This window comes from Molossus molossus, unplaced genomic scaffold (genome assembly GCF_014108415.1).
Source record: "Molossus molossus isolate mMolMol1 unplaced genomic scaffold, mMolMol1.p scaffold_m16_p_4, whole genome shotgun sequence".
Classification (NCBI taxonomy): Eukaryota; Metazoa; Chordata; class Mammalia; order Chiroptera; family Molossidae; genus Molossus; species Molossus molossus.
Window position 1 is genome coordinate 40,118,462 of NW_023425377.1, and position 25,620 is coordinate 40,144,081.

Genomic DNA, 25,620 nt, shown 5'->3' on the forward strand with positions numbered 1-25,620 from the left:
AATCTGAAACAGGAGCCAAGACAAGGGCAATTCTGTGGTAAAGCCACTGGACACAGCTTGGGTGGGCCTGAAAGTTGGGTGGGGGAGGGCCTCAGGGAATCACCTGGGTGGGGCAAACAGTGTGGTCCCGGTTTTGGGAGTCCAAGATATGTCGCTTGTCTGCTTGTGCCATGGGGAAAGGGCTCACCAAAGGCAGAACAGCCTCCACCAGCATGTCTGTCCAGGAGAAAGCTGTCTCTCCAGCTCTCGCCCTGATGCCAAACAATTCAGTTCTTCGCTGTATGTCTCTGGTGCCTCTGAAGCTGCCTCCCCTGCGCTGGAGCCCAGACGGAAGGAGTCCACGTGCGGGCCCTTTAGGATGAACTACCTGGGACTCCAGAAGCTTCAGTATCCCTCAGCCTCAGTTTCCACTGGTTTTTACAGCCAGAAGTTATGTAGACTTCTCTTCCTGGCACTGGAACCCTGAGCTGGGGGGCCTGGTGTGGGACAGGGACCCCTTGCTTCTCAAGGAGGACCTTAACAGCTGAAGTATTCCTCCTGATTTTTATCTGCCACACGTGGGTGTGGGACTAGCCCATCCATGCCTCCATCCCTCCTACCAGTCTTTTTTTTTTTTTTTTATCCTCACCCGAGGATATTTTTCCATTTTTTGTACAGATAGAGTGGGAGGGAGAGAGAGGAGGGAGAGAGAGGAAGGGAGAGACAGACAGAAACATCGACATGAAGGGACACATCGAGTGGCTGCCACCCGCACGACCAACCAGGGCCGGGGACAAACTGCAACTGAAGTACGTGCCCTTAGCGGGAACCGAACCCGGGTCTCTCCAGACCGCAGGCCGACGCTCTAACCGCTGAGCCAAACTGGCCAGGGCACCTCCTACCAGTCTTGATGTGACTTCTTCTTTAATTGCATAGTTGTATGACTTCCATTCAGCTCGATTTCAGGTGGTTCTGAATAATGGTTGTTCTGTAATTTAGTTGTAATTTTTCTATTTTACCCAATTTTTAATTTGGTTGTTTATGTTCTTATTGTTGAGTTTAAAGAGTGCTTTATATATTTTGGACACAAGTCATTTATCAGGTATATATTTTGCAAATATTTTCTCCAACTCTGTGACTTCTCTTTTCATTCTCTTAACAGTGTTTTCACAGAGCATATGTTTTTAATTTTAATGATGTACTGCTTACCAATTCTTTTCTGCTGTGGATTATGCTTTTGGTGTTGTATCTAAAAACTCATCCCTAAACCCAAAGTAATCTAGACACCCCCCCGCCCCGGTATTATTGTCTAGAAGTCTTATAGTTTTGTATATTACAGTTAGGTTTGTGATCCATTTTGAATTAATTTTTGTGAAAGGTTTTTATTTTTTTTAATTTTGTTTATTTAGAAAGGGAGGAAGACTAACCGGTTTTTTGTTCCACTTTTTGTGCATTCATTGATTGATTCTTATATGTGCCCTGACCAGGGATGAACCCACAACTTTGGTGCATCAGGGCGATGCTTCAACCAGTTGAGCTACCAGGCCAGGGCTTATGAAAGGCTTAAGGTCTATGTTTAGGTTATTTATTTATTTTTATATGGATGGTCAGTTGTCCCAGTATCACTTGAAAAGACTTTCCTTTCTCTACTGAATTGCCTTTGCTCCTTCGTCAGAGATCAGTTGAGAATATATTTGTGTGAGTATTTCTGGATTCGATTCTGTTTTCTTAATCTGTTTGTTTGTTCGTTCACTAATACCACACCGTCTTGATTACCATAGCTTGATAGTAAGTCTTGAAATCAGGTAGTGTCTTTCTTCTGACTTTGTTATTCTTAAACATTGTGTTGGCTATTCTAGGTCTATTCCTTTCCATATAAATTTTAGAATCAATTTATTGATATGTACATTGGGTTTTGATTGGAATTGCATTGAATCTATAGATGAAGTTGGGAAGAACTGACATCTTAGCAATATTGAGTTTTCCTTTCTATAAATGTGAAATATCTCACCATTTATTTATATTGTCTTTGATTTCTTTAATGAACTTGCTTTTTTCACTTCAGAGTTTATCTTAGCAATCACTTTATATTAGCACACTTTGATAGACATATGTCATTCTTTTCAACAGCTGAATAATATTTCACTGTGTGGTTGTACAAACATTTATATAACCATTTCCATATTGATAGATGCTTAGGTTGTTTCCAGTACTTTTCTACCACAAACAGTATTGCTGTGAAATTTTTACATACTTTATCTTTGTACACATATTGATAAGTTTCTAGGAATAAAGTTATTTGGTTCAAAGTATGTACATTTTTATTTTGGTAGCTTTGTCCAATTTTTCTTCCAAAAAGTTGTGTAAGTTTACGCTCCCAGAACAGTACATGGAAGTATTCATTTTCCATAACCTCACCAGCAGTTATCAAATCTTACAATTTATTTTTCATCCTCACCCAAGCACATTTTTGCATTTATCTTCAGATAGAGCGAGAGAGAGGAAAGAAGGAAGAGAGAGAGAGAAACATGGATCTGAGAGAGACACGTCAACTGGTTGCCACTCACACGACCCCAGCTGGGGCAGGGGACGAACCACAACTGAGGTATGTGCCGTGCCCTTAGCAGGAACTGAACCCGGGTCTCTCTGGTCCACAGGCTGACGCTCTAACCGCTGAGCCAAACTGGCCAGGGCTAAATCTTACAATTTTTAAAAATCAGTTGTAGCAGTAAAAAATAGATCTCATTGTAGTGTTTATTTATATTTCTTCTGAATGTGATGTTGGGCATCTCTTGAAATCTACTTAAAAGCCTGTAATATAAACTATCTTTTAAAAAACTGACTATATAGAAAAAAGTTTGAATTATGGATGACTCACAATATGTTAAGATAAAAAATGAAATGAAAATGGTAAATGTTTGAGATTTTTTTTTTTTTTTATCCTCACCCGAAGACATTTTTCCATTTTTTTGTTCAGGTAGAGTGGGAGGGAGAGAGAGGAACAGAGAGAGAGAGAGAAACATCGACGTGAAAGGAACACATCAAGCGGCTGCCACCCACACAACCGACCAGGGCCGGGGACAAACTGCAACCGAGGTACGCGCCCCTAGCGGGAACCGAACCCAGGTCTCTCAGGACCGCAGGCCGACGCTCCAACCGCTGAACCAAACCGGCCAGGGCTTTTTTAATTTTACTTTTTAGTATTCAATTCTATTTCATAAACCATCTATCATAATGTTCTTATATAAGTATCTGAAACAATTTTAGAATTATAGTTACTTTTTTTGTAAAAAAATTTTTTCTTTATTGATTTTAGAGAGAGAGGAAGGGAGAAGGGGAGAGAAATGGAAACATCGATGAGAGAGAATATCAATTGGCTGCTTGCTGCATGCCCCCAACTGGGGATTGGGTCCACAACCTGGGCATATGCCCCTGACAGGGAATTGAACTGGTGACCTCTTGGTGCATGGGTCAGCGCTCAACCACTGAGCCACACTGTCGAATTATAATTACTTTTTATCTGGACTGCTACATGGTTTCTTATGCAATTTAAATATCTTTTTAATGATATTAGTAAAATGTGATAATATTTCATGTATATCCTAAAGTGAAAATTTATAAATGATACCACATAACCATTCTTTTTTTTCTTTGCTTGAACTTTATTTTTAAGGTTTTTTTTTAGTAAAGATATTTTATGTATTTCTTCATGAAAAAAAGTGATCTATTCTTATCTGTTTCAGACCTGTGGATATCTGGGCTTTGGGCTGTATGATCATTGAGATGGCCACTGGAAATCCCTTTCTTCCTAGCAGCTCTGATTTGGATTTACTTCATAAAATTGTTTTAAAAGTAGGTAGGTAGGTATTACTGAAATATATTGTTAAATGCCTAACCTGAATATTTCCAGATCAATTTTGCTTGATTTTCTTTTTTTTTGTGTGTGTGTTTTTTTTTTTTAAATCCTCACCCGAGGATATTTTTCCATTTTTTGTACAGATAGAGTGGGAGGGAGGGAGAGGAAGGGAGAGAGAGAGAGAAACATCGATGTGAAGGGACACATCGAGTGGCTGCCACCCGCACGACCAACCAGGGCCGGGGACAAACTGCAACCGAAGTACGTGCCCTTAGCGGGAACCGAACCCCGGTCTCTCCGGACCGCAGGCCGACGCTCTAACCGCTGAGCCAAACTGGCCAGGGCCAATTTTGCTTGATTTTCAAATTTAGTTTTCTTATTATAAGAACAGGGAATCAGCCCTGGCCGGTTTGGCTCAGCGGTTAGAGCATCGGCCTGCGGTCTGGAGGGACCCAGGTTCGGTTCCCGCTAAGGGCACGTACCTCGGTTGCAGTTTGTCCCCGGCCCTGGTTGGTTGTGCGGGTGGCGACCACTCGATGTGTCCCTTTCACATTGATGTTTCTCCCTCTCTCTCTCTTCCTCTCTCTCCCTCCCACTCTATCTGAACAAAAAATGGAAAAATATCCTCGGGTGAGGATGATAAAAAAAAAAAGAACAGGGAATTAGCCCTGGCTGGTTCGGCTCAGTGGTCAGAGCATTGGCCTGAGGACCTTTGGACCGAAAAGTCATGGGGTTTGATTCCCAGTCAAGGGCAGGTATCTGGGTTGTAGGTTTGATTCCCAGCCCAGGCTGTAGGATGTGCAGGAGGCAACCAATCGATGTGTCTCTCTCACATCGATGTTTCTCTCTCTCCCTTCTTCTATCTCTAAAAAAAATCAAACATATTAAAAATTTGTTTTGACTTCTACAAATATTTATTTTTCTCAAAGAAGACTTTTAAATGATAGATTTAATTCTGATGCTTTTGAAAAGCACTTGGAGATAGTAAATTATTTGCTGAAAAAACTTTTTTTTTTAACCATAGTAGATAACCAAATACCTAAATAACGTATTCAAAAATATGTTTGATGAAAGCTGAATAATTTTATTATCTGCTTTGACTACCCAAGCATTTTGATGAAGAGCCTTGCTCATGGAGTTTCAGTGATTTGTTTATGTATATATGTATATATATTTATGAGTGAGGAGCTAAAGGAGCCCTTTTTGTGATGGGGAAGTTTTACATAAACATGTAATGACAGGATTTTGAGGAACTGTGAGCAATCATAAAAACCATGAAATCTAGATAAATACTGATTAAAGATATAGTATCTTTAAAGCATCACATTTTTTTTGAGTCATCTTTAAAGATTCTGGTTATGAGATTAATGTTAGAAGGAACCTTAGAGATGATGGAATCAATTTTGTCATTTTACATTGGAGGAAACCAAGGCACAGAAAGGGAGGAGAGTTGCCCAAGGTCACAGAACTAGTTGTATAGCAAAACTGGTGCTAGAACTTTGCTCTCCCCACTCCTATTTATAGCTCTTCCTGTTCTACTACTATTCTATAGCCTTGTTTTTTCTTTGCAATATTTCTATTTCTAAATAATTTTAATATGCTAGCTTTTCTGAGTAAGGCTTTTTGATGAAAACTTGCTAGTTAAGCCATTTAGATACCCATATTAAAATATGTAAAAGTTTGTATTTGCTTTTCGTGATAGCATTATATATTATGCATTATATTTTGGGAAAAGAAAATGAACCTGGTTGTATGACATTCTTTACTGCTTATGTGCTATCAACAAATTACTGGGGAAACTTTAATTTTTTTGCTACATTCAGATAGTTCCTTGTTCAACTTTAAAAAATAAAAAACCAAAATTGTTATTCTCTTTTTAGTAACTTAATACAGACCACATAACAATTTGATTATTTTGATTGTAGACTAATTTGTTTTCTTATATATTTTTATCTTTTCAGGCAATTTGACACCTCATTTGCAGAACATCTTTTCCAAGAGTCCTATTTTTGCTGGGGTGGTCCTTCCTCAAGTTCAACACCCCAAAAATGCAAGAAAAAAATACCCAAAGCTAAATGGATTGTTGGCAGATATAGTCCATGTAAGTTAAGAGATTAAGGATTTATTTCTGGGAAATTTGCATAAATTATAATATAGCTTTAGGATATTACTTCAATGAAATTCTAAAAGAATTTGTAAAATAATGGTATCAATTAAACATTACTATATTCCTGTCTTCGTGTTTAGCTCAGAGAAAGTAAAATTTAGACTATTAGAACTAAAAGCCCCCTAGGATAATTCTGTTTATTACTTTTAGTTTATCCGAATTTTAATGCTAATTAGGGAAAAACTGGAAAAATTCTAAGGACTTATTGACCACCTTTTAATAACCAGCCTACCCAAGTTAGCAGTCTATTCCATGTACAGTAGTATCCTACGGAATCTACAAGGTATTGACAGCTGCTGTTTTAATATTGTCTGAAGACACACCAATGCCAAAATACAACTTGAATTGCAGGAAAAGAAAACACATTTTATAGCACTTTTAAATTATTTTAAAATTTAAATTTTATTTTAAAATAGGTTTAAAAATATACCAACACACTTACTACAAAATTCAAAAGGTAAGAGAGTTTAATGTGAAAAGTAACAGTTCCTATTTTTTTCTTTTAATCCAGCCAATTTCCTTTCCAGAATCAACTAAGGTATCTTATTTCTAATGTTTAGCCCTTATTCAGAAAAAAAAAGTGGTTACCTAAATTTCAAAGCAAGTCTAGCACAGTGTTTATAAAAAGGGGCTCTGGAATCTCATAGACTACATTTAAAACCCAGCTCTGGCCCTGGCCGGTTTGGCTCAGAGGTTAGAGCATCGGCCTGCAGTCCAGAGAGACCACAGTTTGGTTCCTGCTAAGGGCATGTACCTCAGTTGCGGTTTGTCCCCGGCCCTGGTTGGGTCATGCAGGTGGCAGCCACTCGATGTGTCCCTTTCACATCGATATTTCTCTCTCTCTCCCTCCCACTCAATCTGAACACAAAATGAAAAAAATGTCCTCGGGTGAGGATAAAAAATAAAGTAATAAAATAAAATATGTGAGTGTGCACATATAAAAAAACCCCAGCTCTGTCACTAATTATATCTGTAATCTTGGGCAAGTCATTTAATCTCTGTGCCTCAGTTTATTAGGCTATAAAACAACATTAACAGTATTTATTTTCTGGGACTGGCGATTAAATGAGGCAATGGTAGCAATGTTCTGAGCATAGGACCTTGAATAAGCTGTCAACAAATATTGTTCATCTTAATTGTTGTTGCTGTTATTTAGATAAACATATGTAATATCTAAAGACTATTCTTGAAGGAAAAAATCGCTTTATTGGTTCCTAGTGAGAACTAGAGTTTATTAAGGATCAGATTTGTTTACTACATTTTCAGTTTAATTTTTTTTATTTCATAGTTTTAATTATACAAACAATATATAATGATTATGGAAAAAGTAGAAAATACATAATAAAAAAGAGAAGTTAAGCCCGGCTGGTGTGGCTCCATGGTTGAGCATCTATCTACCCGTGCACCAAGAGGTCGCCGGGTAGATTCCCAGTCAGGGCACATGCCCAGGTTGTAGGCCCAATCCCCAGTGGGGGGCATGCAGGAAGCCGCCAATCCGATGTTCTCTTTCATCGATGTTTCTGTCTCTCTCCCTCTCTAAAAATCAATAAAAGAAAAAAAACATTAAAAAAAAAGTTAAAATTTTTCTAACTCCCTTAATCCAGAAAAAATTACTATTAACATTTTGGTTTATATACTTCTAGACTTTTCTCAACCATATATATGCATAGAAATTTATGCTTTTTAAGTGCTGCCTCTGGGTACATACTGAATACATGTAAACCTCAGCTCTAACACTTTCTAACCATAGGAGATGTGGTACAATGGGAAATATATAGTCATGTGCCATGTAACATTTTGGTCAAACCACAGACCGCATATATGGTGATCCCTTAAGATTGTGATGGAGCTGAAAATTTTTATTTACCTAGTGATGTTGTAGTCATTATAAGGTCAGGTCATAGTACAACTCATTACATGTGTTTGTGGTGATGTTGCGGTAAATAAACCTATGGAGCTGCCAGCTATATAAAAGAATAGCATATACAATTATGTATAGTACATAATACTTGATAATAAACAACTATGTTACTGGTTTATATAAAAAAAGAAAAGTTTATGCTTTTTTAAAGGTGCCATACTTTACATATTGCTATGTAACCTATTTATCTTAATTTAGCATTACAATATTATAAACATATTACCATGTTAATAAATATGGAAATACATCATAATTTTTAATAGTTGTATATTATTTCATTGTATGGCTATACTATAGTTTATTCAGCTGATCTTGCAATTTTGGACATTTGTTTTCAGGTTTTTCCCCTCACTATTGGTAAAGATGCTACAAAGAACATCTTTTATATATGTCTTTCTGAATTTGTTTTATTATTTGTTTAGGATAAATTCCTAAAGTGTGAGTAGTAGGTGAAGGGTTATACTTTTTAGAATTTTTTATGTATTTTGCTATTTTTCTCCAGAAAGATTTTACTGACTTATACTCAATTTCTCTCAAGTAGCACTAGATATAAATTCCCACTCTTCATCTAGCATTAAATATTATAATTTAAAAAAATATTTGCTGATTCAATAGACAAGAAATAATATCTTTTTTAAATTACACTTACATCATTACAGGAAATGTTGAGTATTTTGCTAATATTAATTAGTCATTTGTATCTCTTATTTTAAGAATCAACCTATTTGTCAATTAGAATGTTTATATATATATTTGTAAAATAATAAGAATATTAGTCTTTTGTCATATATGTTGTAAATAATGTTTTTCAGCTTTAATAATGCAGTGAATTGGAATGCCTCATTTATCACAGACACAATGCTTATGCATGCTAGAGTCTGTTTCTACATCATTGATTTCTCTCTCTATTCTAGTATAAGTGCCATTTTGGTTGATTATTGTACCTTTAATACATCTTAATATTTGGGGTAGAGCACTTACTTTTTCCTAGATTTAAATTTTCTAAACAACTTTATTGTGGTGTAGTTTATGTACATTAAACTATACATACTTAAAATGTATAATTTGATGATTTTGACAGATGTATATATATACCTATGAAACCACCACCACGATATAACTAACGTTTCCAGCACCCCCAAAAATGTGCTCATGTCCTTTTGCAACCCATTTTTTCTTCCATTACTTTCCCCAGACAACCACTGATTTACTTTCTGTCACTACACATTAGTTTACATTTTCTAGAATAGTACAGAAATGGAATCACACAGTATGTGCTTTTTTGTGTCTGGATTCTTTAACCCAGCATTATGGTTTAGAGATTCATTCATGTTTTTTGTTTTGTTTTGTTTTTTGGTTTTGGTACGCGCCCCTAGCGGGAACCGAACCCGGGACTCTCTAGTCCAATGAGCCAAACCAGCCAGGGCTCATTCATGTTTTTTAACGTATCAGTAATTTGCTCCTTTAATTGCTGAGTATTATTTCATTGTATGGATATATCACAGTTTTTCATCGATTCCCCTGTTTTGGGTTGTTTCCCATTTTGGGCTAAATAAAGTTACTATGAACATTCATGTACAAGTCTTTGTGTAGATATATATTTTTATTTCTCTTGGTTAAATATCCAAGAGTGGAATGGTGGGTTTAAGGTATGTGTATGTTTGATTTTTAAAGAAACTGCCTGTTTATTTATCATAGTATTACATTTTACATTTTCCAAACCAGGGCATGTATTTAAATTTTCTGAATTATATTATTCATAGAAGGACTAATTTGTCTGCCTCTGATAGGCTGTGACTCGCGTAAACCTTAAGTTTTATTGATGGCGTATTATGATGTTTTGAAATAAGCACATATGTTTAGCTAGTTGCAATTTTAAGAATCTGGGTATTCCCACATCATAAAGTAAATAATGGACTCAATTTTACTTTTGAGTCATTTTATTAATTGTAGTAAAACACATATAACATGAAATCTACCCTCTTACCAAATTTTAAAATGTATAGTACCATATCATTAACTATATTCATATTATTGTATAGCATATCTCTTACAACTTTTTCTGTGAATCAATTTAAACATATATTTTGAAATAAATACAATTGTGATATATGCAATTACCTTGAATTTCCTGCATTTTAATTCTAGCTTTTTTACTTATGAGGTCTTAGACAAATTACTTGACCATTTTGGGCCTCGGTATCATCTGTACAATGGGGATAATAACTTACCTTGTAAGGTCATTGTTGGGATCAATAGGAAAAGGCTGGATAGAATGTTGTGTGGCACTCGGTAAGCATCAATAAAGATTACCTATTACTATGTTTTGCCTTCTTTTAGAGAAAAAATGAAAATTAGAAAGCAAAACACTTTTATTCTAATTCTATTTTTAATATTTTGATTAAAGAATGTATTTTATTTATAGCTAGAATTATTTAGTTGTATATGGATTCATTATGTGCAACTTTTTATCCAAAACCCTTCCATTGTCTGTTTTTGTTTTGTGGGATTTTTTGGTTGTTTCTCTACTCAATTGTAGTAATCCCCAGGTAAGGAAACAAAAAAGCTGTACAAATAATGGATTATTGAAAAATTTGGGGGCTTGTATATTTGTAAAATTGTATTATGCCTTAAAAAGAGCACTGGATTAGGAATTAGACAATATAGTTAAAATTCTAATTTGGGAAATAACTAATCATGCTTCTAGCTCGATAAAATGCAAATGATAATCCATGAATTTTCCACCTTCTGGGCTGATTAGAGGGTCAGTAGGAGCTAATTAATTTCTGCTAATTCCAGCAGAAACAGATTGACTTCTGTTTTGGCTAGAATCATAGGACATTTAATTTGTAATAATTTTTTACAAGTACAAATTTCTTAGGGAGATAAATGGTTAGAACTCACTGTCAGAAATTCCTGGGTCTAATTCTGTGTTTTCAAGAGCGCTATTAGCTCTCGGTAATTAATTACTTTTATAATTGTCAAATAAATTAAATTTTTGCCTCATAGAGCCCTATTAAAAGATTATTTAACTATAGAATATTTTTTAAATTTTCTAGGCTTGTTTACAAATTGATCCTGCTGAGAGAATATCATCTACTGATCTTTTACATCATGAGTATTTTACCAGAGATGGATTTATTGAAAAGTAAGCATTTTGAGTGATTATAGACTTCTTAGTGTTTTGTATTAGGAAATTTTACTAGCATGAGAATTGCTACGCAGGTTAACATTACACAACAGAAAAGTTCAATTTAACAAAAACTTACTGAATTCCTGTGTTGACTAGGTGTCATGATGAAAATTCTAATAATAAAAATAATTGCAGCCCTGGCCCATTTGGCTCAGCGGTAAGAGTGACAGCCCGACCCTGGCCGGTATGGCTCAGCAGTAAGAGTGTCACCCACAGACCAAGGAGTCCCTGGTTTGATTCCGGCCAAGGACATGTACCTGGGTTGCGGTTTGTCCCCGGCCTCGGTTGGGGTTGTACAGGTGGCAGCCAATCAATGTGTCTCTCTCACAGAGATGTTTTTCTCTCTTCCTCCCTCTCTCCCTCCAACTCTTTCTGAAGATTAATGTAAAAATATACTCGAGTGAGGATTAAAAATAAATAAATTAATTAATTTAATTAAATTGAGAAAAAAAAAGCGTGACAGCACACAGACCAAAGACTTGCGGGTTTGATTCCAGTCAAGGGTGCATACCTTGATTGCATTTTGGTCCCCGGCCCTGATTGGGGTTGTGTGGGAGGCAACCAGTTGATGTGTCTCTCTCACATCAGTGTTTCTCTCTCTCTCCCTTCCTCCCTCCTGCTCTATCTGAAAAGCAATGGAAAAATATCCTTGGGTGAGGATTAAAAAATAAGAAAATAAATAAAATAATTGCAGTTAACATTACACAGTTACTATGTCCTAGGAGGTGTGCTAAGCTCTTTACAAACATTTTCAATGGTCATCATTGCCAGAAATAATATCAAATAAATAATTGATAATCTCTAGCTTTATTCTCTTTTGGACTTCTGACTCAGAATAGTTTGGTTTTTCCTCTTCTAATAGCATCTCTGATCTATATATTAAAATTAAGATTAATAGCCCTGGCTGGGTAGCTCATTGGTTAGAAAATTATCCCTATATGCCAAGGTTGCAGGTTCAATTCCCAGTCAGGGCACACACAAGAAGCAACCAGTGGGACTTCTGGTCAAGATAGTGGCATAGGTAAATACAGTTACTTGAATCCTCCCAAAACCACTTCAAAAATACAACTAAACTACAGAATAACCATCATTCAGAACCACCTGGAATCTAGCTGAATGGAAGTTCTATAAATAGGGATTTAGAGTAGAAGCCACATCCAGACTTTTAGGAGGGGTGGAAATGCAGAACAAGCTGGTTCCACACCCATGTGTGGCAGATAAAAATCGGGAGGGATATCTCAGCTGTGGAGGTCCCCTCTGAAGAGCAAAGGGTCCCAGCCACACACCAGCCCCCCCCCCCCCCCCAGCCCAAGTTCCAGTGCCAGGAAGACAAGTCCTGATAACTCCCGGCTGTAAAAACCAGCAAACTCATTGTGATTGAGTGACACAGGGAGCTTCTGGAGTCCCAGGCATTTTCTCTTAAAGGGCCTGTGCACAGTCTTACTCAGAATCACTGAGAGGAGCTCCAGCACCGGGGCAGCAGCTTGAAAGGAACCAGGGACATAGGGGAGGAACTAAATTCTCTGGCATAAAGGAGAGAGCTTCGAGGGTAGGAGCAGCCTTCTCCTAGACAGAAGTGCTTGCAGAGGCCAATGTTCCTCTTCTGAGACCCCCTCCCCCCACAGAGTTAGCAGGCGATTGAAGTATCTGAGTCTCCATCAACCTGATTCACATTGTTTACCCTACCCTGCCGCTCCCAACTTATGAACCCATCTAAGCCATTTCCAGTGGCTTTTCCATACAAACAGCCTCTCTGGCCTCATACATTGGACTTTCCTAAAATCTCTCGAACAAGCAGCATCAACCTTCTGCATACCGCCTACATCATGCTAAGTGGCACCAGGCTCAGAACTAGTGATAGCCCACCTTGGTTCCCAGCTTGGACTCTCCTGGGCACCTCCAAGCCCAACACAAATAGCAGCCATCTTCTGAATGCTCTGTAGCTTGTGCCAGGTGGCCCCAGGCAGTGCACAAGCAGTGGCTGACTTTGCACCTCCTCAGAGACCCCAGAGCCAGTGCACCAGGTGGACAGCTTCAGACAATGCCAAACTACAACTCTGCCATCTCCACAAGCAGCACACTCAAGGTGCAGACTCAGTAAGCACCAAAGCCCCAATGAAGCAAGTTCTACTGCATAGAGTCAGCTCCAGCACAGCAGCTCTGCTATAGTTGCAGGCAGTCCTCTCTGCCGATTGGCCTGGGGGTCAGTCCTTCTAAGTGATGCCAACAGCAATCGAGGCTCAACTACAACAAAGCAGTGCACACAGCCCATTCTGGGGCACACCAGACAAACCCAGCTCAGGTGACTGGGGAGGCTGCACCACTGGACCCTATAGGACATCTACTACACAGGACACTCTACCAAATCCAGGAGATGTAGCAGCTCTACTTAATACATAGTATCAAACACAGGGATGCAGCCAAATTAAGAAGATAAAGAAACAGGTCCCAAATAAACAAATAGGAGAAATCTCCAGAAAAAGAACTAAATGAAATGGAGGCAAGAAAACTACCAGATACAGAGTTCAAAACAATGGTTATACACCCTGGCCAGTTTGGCTCGGCGGTTAGAGCATCAGCTCGTGGATCAGAGAGGCCCGGGTTCAGTTCCTGCTAAGGGCATGTACCTCGGTTGCAGTTTGTCCCAGGCCCTGGTTGTGGTTGTATGGGTGGCAGCCACTCGATGTCTCTCTCTCATATCGATGTTTCTCTCTCTCTCTTCCTCCCTTTCTCCTTCCCACTCTATCTGAAGATAAATGCAAAAACTGTCTTCGGGTGAGGATAAAAAAAATTGGTTATAAGGATACTCAAGAAACATAGTGAGAACTTCAACAGAATAAAAAAGCTCATAAGCCCTGGCCAAATTGGCTCAGCGGTTAGAGCATAGGCCCTTGGACCAAAGAGTCATAGGTTCGATTCTGATCAAGGGCACATACTTCATTCAGTTGCTGTTTGATCCCTGGCCCTTGTTGGGGTCATTTGGGAGGCAACCAATTGATGTGTCTCTCTCACATCAGTGTTACTCCCTCTCTCCCCCTCCCCCTCTATCTGAAAATCAATGGAAAAATATCCTCACGAAGTGCAGTATTGCATCCTCCCACAACCACATCAAAGTTACAACTGAACTACACAACAACCATCATTCAAAACCACCTGAAATCAAGCTGAATGGAAGTCCTACAACTACGAAATTAAAGCAGTAGCCACATCGAGACTGGTAGGAGGGGCAGAGGCGCGACAGGCTGGCCCCACACGATTTTATGTGGCGGATATAAATCAGGAGGGTACGCCCTGGCCGGTTTGGTTCAGCAGTTAGTGTCGGCCTGTGGTCCAGAGAGACCTGAGTTCGGTTCCCCCTGGGGGCACGTACTTTGGTTGCAGTTTGTCCCCAGCCCTGGTTGGGTCATGCGGGTGGCGACCACTCGATGTGGCCCTTTCACGTTGATGTTTCTCTCTCTCTCTCTCTCTCTCCCTCCCATTCTATCTGAACAAAAAATGGAAAAATGTCCTCAGGTGAGAATAAAAGAAAAAAATCAGAAGGGTACCTCGACTGGGAAGGTCTTCCCTGAGGACTGAGGGGTCCCCGTCCCACACCAGGTGCCCCACTCAGGGTTCCAGTGCCAGGAAGAGAAGTCCCCATAACTTCTGGCTGGAAAAAACAGCAGGAACTGAGGCTCAGGGAGGATGAGGCGGCTGGAGCCCCAGGCAGCTCCTCTTAAAGGGCCCATGCATGGACTTATCGGACTCACTCCCTCTAAGCTTGGAAAGGAGGCAGCTCAAGGGGTGCCAGAGACATACAGGGCAGAACTGAGCTGTTTGGCATTGGAGTAAGGGCTGGAGAGGGGGCTTTCTCCAGGACAAACGTGCTGTCAGAGGCCTTTGTTCCTTTGGTGAGCCCTTCCCTGGGGCGGCAGACAGATGCCATATCTGGGACTCCAGCACCTGACTGGTTGCCCCAGCCTGGAGATTCACTGAAGCCCTGCCCCACCCAACTTTCAAGCCCACCCAAGCTGTTGCCAGTTGCTTAACCATAGGATTGACCTGCTTCAGGTTTTCCTAAATTCTTTCAAACGAGCAGCATCTGGTCTCAGCTAGCCCCACATCTCTCGTTAAGCAATACATAGAAATAAACACAGGGAGGCAGTCAATATGAAGAGACAAAGAAACAGGTCCCAAATGAAAGAACAGAACAAAACCCCAGGAAAAGAACTAAGCAAAATGGAGATAAGCGACCTAACAGATGCTGAGTTCAAAATACTGCTTATAAGGATGTTCAATGAACTTAGTGAGAATCTCAGCGAACTTAGTGAGGGCCTCAAGAGCATAAAAAAGGACCAGTCAGAAATGATGGATGCACAGTCAGAAATGAAGGAGGCACTAACTGAAATACAGAATATTTTACACAGATTCAATAGTACAGTAGGTAAAGCCAAGAAGCAAACCATTGATTTGGAATATAAGAAAGCAAAAAACACCCAATTAGAACAGCAAAAAAAAAAAAAAAAAATCCAAAAAAATGAGGATATTGTAAGGCGCCTCTGGGACAACTTCAAGCATGCCAACATTTGCATCTTGGGGGCGCCAGAAGGAGAAGAGAGAGAACAAGAAGTCGAAAACCTATTTGAAACAATAATGGCAGAAAACTTCCCTAACTTGGTGAAGGAAACAAACATACAAGTCCAGGAAGCACAGAGTCCCAAACAAGATGAACCCCAAGAGGCCCACACCAAGACACATCATCATCAAAATACAAAAGGTTCAAGACAAAGAGAGAATCTTAAAAGCAGCAAGAGAAAAGCAGTTAGTTACCTACAAGGGAGTTCCCATAAGACTGTCAGCTGATTTCTCCAAAGAAACTTTGCAGGCCGGAAGGGATTGGCAAGAAATATTCAGAGAGATGAAAATCAGGAACCTACAACCAAGATTACTATATCCTGCAAAGCTGTCATTTAGAATCGATGGCCATATAAAGAGTTTCCCAGACAAGGAAAAGCTAAAGGAGTTCATGACCACCAAACCATTATTATATGAAATGTTGCAGGGTCTTTTTGAAGAAAAGATAAAAAATATGAACAAACAAAATGGCAATGAATACATATCTATCAACAATTGAATCTACAAACAAAATGAACAAGCAGAACAGAAACATTCTCGTAGATATAGAGAACATTTTGTTGGTTGCCAGATGGGAGGGGGGGTTGGGGGAATGAGTGAAAAAGGTGAAGGGATTAAGAAGTACAAATTGGTTGCTAGACTGACAAATCTCAACGGGAAGGGGGTTGGGGGATGGGAAGAAATAAACCAAAGAATTTATATGCATATATGCATAACCAATGGACACAGACAACAGTGTGGGAAAAGGTAGGAGGGGGCGGGAGTGGGGAAGAGGGAGTCAATGGGGAAAAAAAGAGGAACATCTGTAATACAGTCAACAATAAAGATAAAAAGAAAGAAAGAAAAATATCCTCAGGTGAGGATTAAAAAAATAAATAAAATAAATAAAAATTTAAAAAATCAGAAATGAAGGATACACTAATTGAAATGAAGAATAAATTACAGAGTATCAATAATAGAGTAGAAACAGAGATTCAAATCAGCAACTTGCAATATAAGGAAGCAGAAAACACCTAATTGGAACAGCAAAAAGAATAGAATATCCAAAGAAATGAGGATAGTGTAAGGTGCCTCTGGGACAATTTCAGGCATACCAACATTCACATCACGATGACAGAAAACTTCCATAACCTGGTGAAGGAAATAGACATACAAGTCCAGGAAGCACTGAGTCCCAAACACAATGAACCCAAAGAGACCCACACCGACACACATCATAATTAAAATGCCAAAGGTTAGGACTTCTGTTCAAGATGGTGGGGTAGGTAAATGAGGTACTTGCCTCTTACCACAACCACATCAAAATGACAACTAAACTACAGAACAACCATCGTTCAGAACCACCCGAAATTGAGCTGACTTGAAGTCCTACAACTATGAAATGAAAAAAGCCACATCAACACTGGTGGGAGGGGTGGACACAAGAAAGGGCTGGTCTCACACCAATGTGTGGCAGATAAAAATCAGAAGAAAGACTTTGGCTGTGGAGGTTCTCCCTGAGGAGCAAGTGGTCCCCATTCCACACCAGGCCCCAGCTTAAAAGAAAAAGAAGTCCCCATAACTTCTGGAGTAAAAACCTGTGGGAATTGAGCCTGAAGCTGACGCTGCTGGATGCCGAGGCACTTTCTCTCAAAAGGTCCATGTACGGATTTACTGGGATTCACTCCCTGTGGGCTCCAGCATAGGGGAAGCAGCTTGAAACATACAGGGGAAAACTGAGTTGTTTGGCATTAGTGTGAGAGTGGAGAGGCAGCTTTCTCCTGGGCAGAGGTGTGGTGGAGGCCCTAGTTCCTTTGGTGAGCCCTTCCCCTATGGAGCCTGCAGAGAGCCGTCATATCTGGGACTCCAGCATTCTGGTTCACACTGTTTGCCTTGTCCTGGTGAATCCCTAAGGCCCTGCCCCACCCAACTTTTGGGCCCACCCAAGCTGTGTCCAGTGGTTTTACCATAGGAATAGTCTATCTTGGCTCATGCTTTGGATTTTCCTAAAATCTTTCAAACAAGCAGCATCTGTCCTCGTTGAGCCCCATACCACTTGCTAAGTGGTCCCAGCTTTGGCACTAGTTGCAGCTGGCCTGGGTTCACAGCTTGGCTTTGCCTGAACATCTTCAAGCCCAGCACAAGAAGCAGGCATCTGCAGATCACTTTGTAGCTTATGCTTGGTGGCCCCAGGTAGAACACAGGCAGTGGCTGACCTTGACCTCCACCTCCCAGGAGTCCCCAAAGCCAGCACACCCAGTGGACAGCTTTCAGACTACATCAAAGCACCATGACCCAACTACCTCCACAAGAGACACACTCAAAGGGTGGACTCCATGGATACCAGAGCCCTGCTAAAGTAAGTCTTGTTTTGTGTGGTGAGCCCCAAGGTGGCCAGATGTTGGTGGTCACTGGGCACAGCCAGTTCTTGCCACTGATCAGTAAATCCCTCCCATTGATATGCCAATAGCAATCAAGACTCAATTACAACAGAAGGGTGTACAGTCCACACAAGGGGTGCACCTTGAGGGCCCAGCTGGGGTGATCAGGAAGGCTGTGCCACTGGACCCTACAGGACACCTACTACAGTGGGCCACCCTACCAAGCCTAGGAGACATAGCAACTCTACCTAATACATAGAAACAGACACAGGGAGGCAGTCACAATGAGGAGACAAAGAAATATGTCTCAAATGAAAGAATAGAACAAAACCGGGAAAATAACTTAAAAAAAAAAAAAGGGAGAAAAACAATCTAATAGGTACAGAGTTCAAAACACTGGTAATAAGGATGTTCAAGAGAATTAGTGAGGACTTCAAAAGTATGATAAAGAACCAGTCAGAAATGAAAGATGCACTAACTGAAATAAAAAATAATTTACGTGGTATCAACAGTAGAGTAGATGAAGCTGAAAATCAAACCATTAATTTGGAATATAAGGAAGAAAAAACACCTATCAGAAAAGCAAACAGCAAAAATAATCCAAAAAAATGAGGATAATGTACAGAGCCTCTGGGACAACTTTAAGCATACCAACATTTGCATTGTGGGGGTGTCAGAAGGAGAAGAGTGAGAGCAAGAAATTAAAAACCTATTTGAAAAATAATGACAGAAAACTTTCCTAACTTAGTGAAGGAAATATACAAACAATCCAGAAAACACAGAGAATCTCAAACAAGAGGCCCACAGCAAGACACATCATAATTCAGATGCAAAAGATTAAAGGCAAAGAGAGAATCTTAAAAGAAGCAAGAGAAAAGCAGTTAGTTATCTGTAAGGGAGCTCCCATAAGAATGTCAGCTGATTTTTCAAAAGAAACTTTGCAAGCCAGAGGGAGTAGCAAGAAATATTCAACGTGATGAAAAGCAAGGACCTAGAACCAAGATTACTCTATCCTGCAAAGCTATCAAATTGATGGATATATAAAGAGCTTCTCAGACAAGAAAAAGCTAAAGGACTTCATCACCACCAAACCTGTGTTATATAAAATGTTGAAACATCTTTTTGGAGAAGATCTAAAATATGAATAATAAAATGGCAATAAATACATATCTATCAACAACTGAATTTACAAACCAATGAATGAGCAGAACAGAAGCAGACTCATAGAGAGAAATTTTTTATGGTTGCCAAATAGGAGGGGAGTTGGGGAAATGGATGAAAAAGGTGAAGGGATTAAGAAATACAAATTGGTTGTTAGACTGACGAACCTCAGAGGGAATGTGGTGGGGGCGAGGGGTGCAGGAAGATATAAACCAAAGAACATATATGCATATGTATATAATCAATGGACACAGACAATAGTGTGGGGAAGGCAGGACAGGGACAGGTGCAGGGAGGAGGGTGTCAATAGGTGGAAAAGAAGGGACATCTGTAATACTTTCAATGATAAAGATATGTTTAAATAAATAAGTAGAAGGAAAAAATACAAAATAAATAAAAATAAAGTTCCACAAACTCTCCAGCCTGTGTGGCTCAGTGGATTGAGCATGGGCCCATGGACTGAGAGGTCCCAGTTCACTTCCTCAGAAGGCAAGCCCCGGTTGTGGGCTCAGTCCCCAGTGGGGGTGTGTGCAGGAGGGAGCCAATCAATGTCTCTCACATCGATGTTTCTCTCTGTCCCTTCCTCTCTCTCTAAAAAATCAATAAGAACATATTTAAAAAAATAAATAAAGGTCCACAAATTGATAGCAACAGCTGCTTCAAGGAGTTGAACTGTGCAACTCAGAGACAGGGATTGAAAGAAGACTTTTAAATACAGCCTTTAGAATTTTTAGCCATATGAATGGATTTTACATTAAAAAATAAATAACTTTGGTCTGGCCGGTATTGCTCAATGGTTGAGCATTGACATGCACCAAGAGGTCGCCAGTTCGATTCCCAGTCAGGACACATGCCCAGGTTGTGGGCCCGATTCCCAGTGGGGGTCATGCAGGAGGCAGTCAATTGATGTTCTCTCCCATCGATGTTTCTATCTGTCTCTCCCTCTCACTTCCTCTCTCTCTAAATTAATAATGGGAATAAAAAAACTTTAAAAAATAAATGAATAAATAAATAAATAACTTTGAAAAAAAGAAAGTCAGCCCAGCTGGTGTGGTTCAGTGGTTGAGCATTGACCTGTGCACCAAGAGGTCACCGGTTCGATTCTCAGTCAGGGCACATGCCCAGGTTGTGGGCCAAATCCCCAGTGTTAGCATGCAGGAGGCAGCCAGTGGATGTTCTCGCTTATCAATGCGTCTATCTCTCTTTCCCACTCCCTTCTCCTCTCTCTAAAAATCAATAAAGAAAAAAATTTTTTAGCCCTGGCCAGTTTGGCTCAGCGGTTGGAACGTCGGCCTGCGGACCAGAGAGTCCTGGGTTTAGTTCCTGCTAGGGGTACGTACCAAAAAAAAAAAATTTTTTTAATAAAAAAAGAAAGTCAAACTAAAACCAAAACAATCTCCCTTCAATGTTGATGTTCTGTCATATTTTTTACTGAAAATATTTTTCTAGAGTAAGATTTCAGAAATTAATTAATCTCTTAATATTTTTATTGAGTAACATTTGTATCACAAAAGGAATCTAATTTCTATAAATCTATTTTGTAAGTTTTATATAGTACATTCCCATGGCAAAACTAGAAGATGTATCTACCAGGAAGCAATTTGTATTAGGTAAATATTGGGCCATTTTTTGGCATGCATTATTGATTACTTATTTATGCTGTGGCTTAAATGTAAATTAATTGGTTAAATGGTCCATTAAAGATGAAATACTCTATCTACATAAATAAAGATTATTGGTTGATATTGCTTGTTTCATCAGATTCATACCAGAACTAAGAGCTAAATTACTACAAGAAGCAAAAGTCAATTCATTCATAAAGCCAAAAGAGAATTCTAAAGAAAATGAACTTATGAAAGATGAAAGAAAAACAATTTATACTGATACACTGCTACGTACTTCACTTTTGGGAAAGGTAAAAACTGGTTTTCTTTTTAGCCAGTAATGTTATAGTTAGCACTCTAAAGATAAAAATTACAGTTATTCTGACTCAGATTTTGGATGTGTCTGTTCTAGGAAATGGAAAAAGAGAAAAAGCCCAAGGAAATCAAAGTCAGAGTTATTAAAGTCAAAGGAGGAAAAGTAGATATCATAGAACCAAAAACAACAGAGTATGAAAGTGGACATTGTCAACTGGATGCAACTGAAAATGGTCATATTGTGTCTCAAAATACAAAATCTGTAAACAATGTACCACCAAATCCTGCCAATCCCAGCACTAACTCTATCAGCATGAAAGACAATCCACATACTGGAGGTAGTATGATGATGCCACCCATTAACCTAACTAGCAGTAATTTGATGGCTTCTAATTCCAATTCAAATCTCTCCCACTCCAATTCAAGGTGAGTTCTAACAGAAAAGAGACAGACGGAAAACTAATATAATGTTCCTAGATAATGGTATTTCAAAGGATCAAATTCACAGTGGCCATATGTAAATGGAATTTGAAGATATATTGAAAATATAATCATACAATGGGCCATTACTGAGTCCTTCTTATGAATACTGTAGAAGAAATTAACTTTTCTTGGCTATGCAGACTTTTTTTTTTTTTTCACTAATGCCTGTTGGAAAAACCTCAAAAAAACAAAAAAAACAAAACCTCAGAAAAATTTCTTCTCATTTGAAGAGAAAAAAAGGTGATATGACCTAAGTTCTGGTATTGCTGTGCCTTGGTATAACAAAGTAAGCTTTATTTCATAGCAAATTCTCTAAAAGGAGAGAAGGTAGTTGAAAATAATCTTTTATAGTGAAATAGTCTTTCAAGATCAAATAATTTGGGAGAAAAACATATTGGGCTAGTTTTAGTTTTAGCTACTGATACAGATTGAGAAAATGGTGTCTCAGTCTGTTAATCAAGGGTAGTGTGATGGATGGCAGGTTCTGTCTAGTAAGGCATCAGGGCCATTTCTAAATTTAGGGAAACTACTATGTATCTAGATGAGGAAGGGAGACTAGGTTTAATATCACAAGCTGATCCTAGAAGACTGATTTTAAAATTTTATTATTTTTTTTTAAAAATTGACTTTTTAGGGAGAGAGTGATAGAAACATTGATGTGAGAGAAACATCAATCAGCTGCCTCCTGCACACCCTCTACTGGGGATTGGCCTGCAACCTGGGCTTGTGGCCTGACCAAGAATCGATCTTGGACCTCTCAGTCCACTGAGCTCAATCCACTGAGCCACACTGGCTGGGCCTAGCAGACTGATCTTAGCTATACATTGTGAAACTTAGTGCTCTACAGAGGTGGGCAAATGGACATGTGAAAGGTACAGCAGGTTACAGAGCTCAATTGTTCTCGAGGTGACCCAAAACCCACTGCTGCAATAACCATGGTATAAACCAGCTTTAGGCAGCAAGCTCAGAAATTCAGAAACCCAGTAATTCAGAGATCCAGGTTCAGATCAGAGAGAAGGGAGCAAGTGGGCCAGTTGGAGTAACTCTACAACATGGTTGTTACCCTCATGTTAGCCATAAGTGAATTGTTCTCACTTCTCTACTTAGAGCAATTGGCTCTTAAGAACTGACTACTGCATTTTGGCATTCAGTGTTCACAGTAGACTTCCATGGTGTAACATACTCCTTATTGAAGCTAAAACAGAAGCACTTCTGGGGAGTTCTAATAATTTCTTATTTGATTTTAAATAATAGGTTAACTGAAAGAGCAAAAAAAAAACGTACTTCCTCACAATCTATTGGACAAGTTTTGACTAATAGCAGGCAAGAGGATACAGGTCCCACTCAAGTAAGGCAAGAAGCTAGTCGTTGAATTATAGCCTCTTTCAACATTATCCCTCTAACTGCCCTCTTGTCCTTTTCTCCATCTCCGGGGCTCTAATATTTTTAAAAATGTGCTTTTAGTTTCCTTTTTTAATCCCCCTAAGATGAAAATAGGCCATCATTTTCTTAGTCAATTTTAGTTAATTTCTTTTCAACTTGGTTTGTGTATTCAGTATGCTACTTGGGGGCAGGGGCGGCATTAAGATTTTCATCTCAAAAATTGTTTTTTCTTTTCTTTCTTTCTTTCTTTCTTTCTTTCTTTCTTTCTTTCTTTCTTTCTTTCTTTCTTTCTTTCTTTCTTTCTTTCTTTCTTTCTTTCTTTCTTTCTTTTGTGGTACATGTCCCTAGCGGAAACTGAACCCAGGACTCTCTGGTCCTCAGGCCGATGCTCAACCGCTAAGCCAAACTGGCCAGGGCTTGATATCTTTCTTTATAGAATAAAGCAATTGCCAAATAGATACATTTTACTGTTCGCTAGAAAAAATAATCAGTGTAGTTCATTCCTTCATTTTTTTTACATAGGAAAGTAGCTTATTCAAAATTGAACCACAGTGTTATTTATAATAATAAAAAATTGAAAACACAAATTCATCCAAGAGCAAGTGACTGGTTAAGTATGTACATTAGAGTTTACACAGTGGGATACTACACATTACATTGTGGAAGATTGTCCATTAACTAAGGAAAGTTTTTCTTTATTTTTTTAAAAGGATAATCTTTTTTAAAAAAACAGTATTGATTTTTAGAGAGAGAGGAAGGGGGAGTGAGGGGGGAGAGAGAGAGAGAAACATCAATTTGTTATTCCACTTATTATGCATTCATTGGTTGATTCTTGTTTGTATCCTGACCAGGGATCAAACCCAAAACCTTGGCATATCGGGATGATGATGCTTTAACCAACTGAGCTACCCAGCCAGGGCCTTTTATTTTGTATTTTTAAACTCCAGATGGCATACAATATTATATTAGTCTCAGGTGTACAACCTAGTGATTAGACATTTATATAACCTACAAAATGATCATCCCAATACATCCATCATCCATCTGACATCATACTTAGTGCACTATTACTGACTATATTCCCAATACCATTTTGCAACCACCAGTTTGCATTTCTGAATCCCTTCATCTCTTTCACCCATTCCCCAACCCCTCTCCCATCTGACAACTGTCAAAATGTTCCCTGCATCTATGAGTCTGCCTGTGTTCTGTTTGTCTGTTTTCTAGATTTCACACATAAGTGAAATCATCTCGCATTTGTCTTTCTCTGACTTATTTCACCTAGCACAAATCTTTCTAGATCCATCCATGTTGTCACAGATGGCAAGATTTTATTCTTTTTTATAGCCAAATCATATTCCATTGTATATATGCACTACTTCTTTTTTATCCACTCAACCATTGATGGACACTTAAAGTTGCTTCCATATCTTGGCTATTGTGAATAATGCTGCAATAAACATATGGATATATATGTCTTTTCTATTTAGTGTTTTGGGTTTCTTTGTATAAATAGCTAGAAGTGGAGTTGCTGGGTCCTTCTTTATGTCTTATAGCCTTCGTTTTAAAGTCTATTTTGTCTAGTATAAGTATTGGTACCTCAGCTTTTTTGTTTTGTTTTATTTCCATTTTTATGAAATATCTTCCTCTGTATCTTTACTTTCAGTCTGTGTGTGTCTTTCTATCTGAAGTCAGTCTCTTGTAGACAGCATGTGTAGAAGTCTTGTTTTGTTATACATTCAGTCACCATATGTCTTTTGATTGCAGCATTTAATCCATTTGCATTTAAATTAATGGTTGATAGCCCTGGACAGTTTTTCTCAGTGGTTAGAGCATTGGCCCACAGACTGAATGACCATGGGTTTCATTCCCTGTTAAGGGCACATATCTGGATTTCAAGTTCTATCCCCAGCCCTGGTCAGGGTCATGCAGGAGACAACCAAATCGATGTGTCTCTCTCACACTGATGTTTCTCTAGCTTTCTCTCATCCTCCATCCCTCCCTTCCATTTTATCTAAAAAAGAAAAAAAATCAATGGAAAAATGTCCTAAGGTGAGGATTAACAAAATAATAACTAAATATAAAGTAATTGTTGATAGATAAGTATTTATTGCCATTTTATTATTCATATTTTTTAATTTTTTTCTTTGTCTTAAAGTAGACACTTTAACATTTCATATAATACTGGCTTGGTGGTGATGAACTCCTTGAATTTTTCTTCTATTCTAGGAAGTCCTTTATCTGTCCTTTGATTCTAAATGATGGCCTTGCTGGGTAGAGTAATCTTGGTTGTAGGTCCTTGGTTTTCATCACTTTAAATATTTTGTGCCAATTTTCTCTGGCCTGCAAAGTTTCTGTTGAGAAATCAGCTGACAGATTTATGGGCGCTCCCTTGTAGGTAACTAACTGCTTTTCTCTTGCTGCTTTTAAAATTCTTTCCTTGTTTTTAACATTTGGCATTTTGGTGATGATGTGTCTTGGTGTGGGCCTCTTTGGATTCATCTTGTTTGGGACTCTATGTACTTCCTGGACTTGTATGTCTATTTCCTTCACCAGGTTAGGGAAGTTTTCTGTCATCATGATG

The 25,620-nt window shown here is 38.8% G+C and overlaps 1 protein-coding gene across 2 annotated transcripts in view; it reads left to right on the forward strand.

Annotated features, from left to right (window-relative positions):
* CDKL3 (cyclin dependent kinase like 3) overlaps positions 1–25,620 on the forward strand; it is a 70,521-nt gene that overhangs the window by 36,543 nt on the left and 8,358 nt on the right. For both annotated transcript variants that reach the window (XM_036282035.1, XM_036282036.1), the window contains 6 exons: positions 3,723–3,835; positions 5,797–5,936; positions 10,983–11,071; positions 21,013–21,166; positions 21,268–21,596; positions 22,908–23,001. In XM_036282035.1, the coding sequence (XP_036137928.1) occupies positions 3,723–3,835; positions 5,797–5,936; positions 10,983–11,071; positions 21,013–21,166; positions 21,268–21,596; positions 22,908–23,001 (919 nt within the window). The remainder of the gene's footprint in view (positions 1–3,722; positions 3,836–5,796; positions 5,937–10,982; positions 11,072–21,012; positions 21,167–21,267; positions 21,597–22,907; positions 23,002–25,620) is intronic.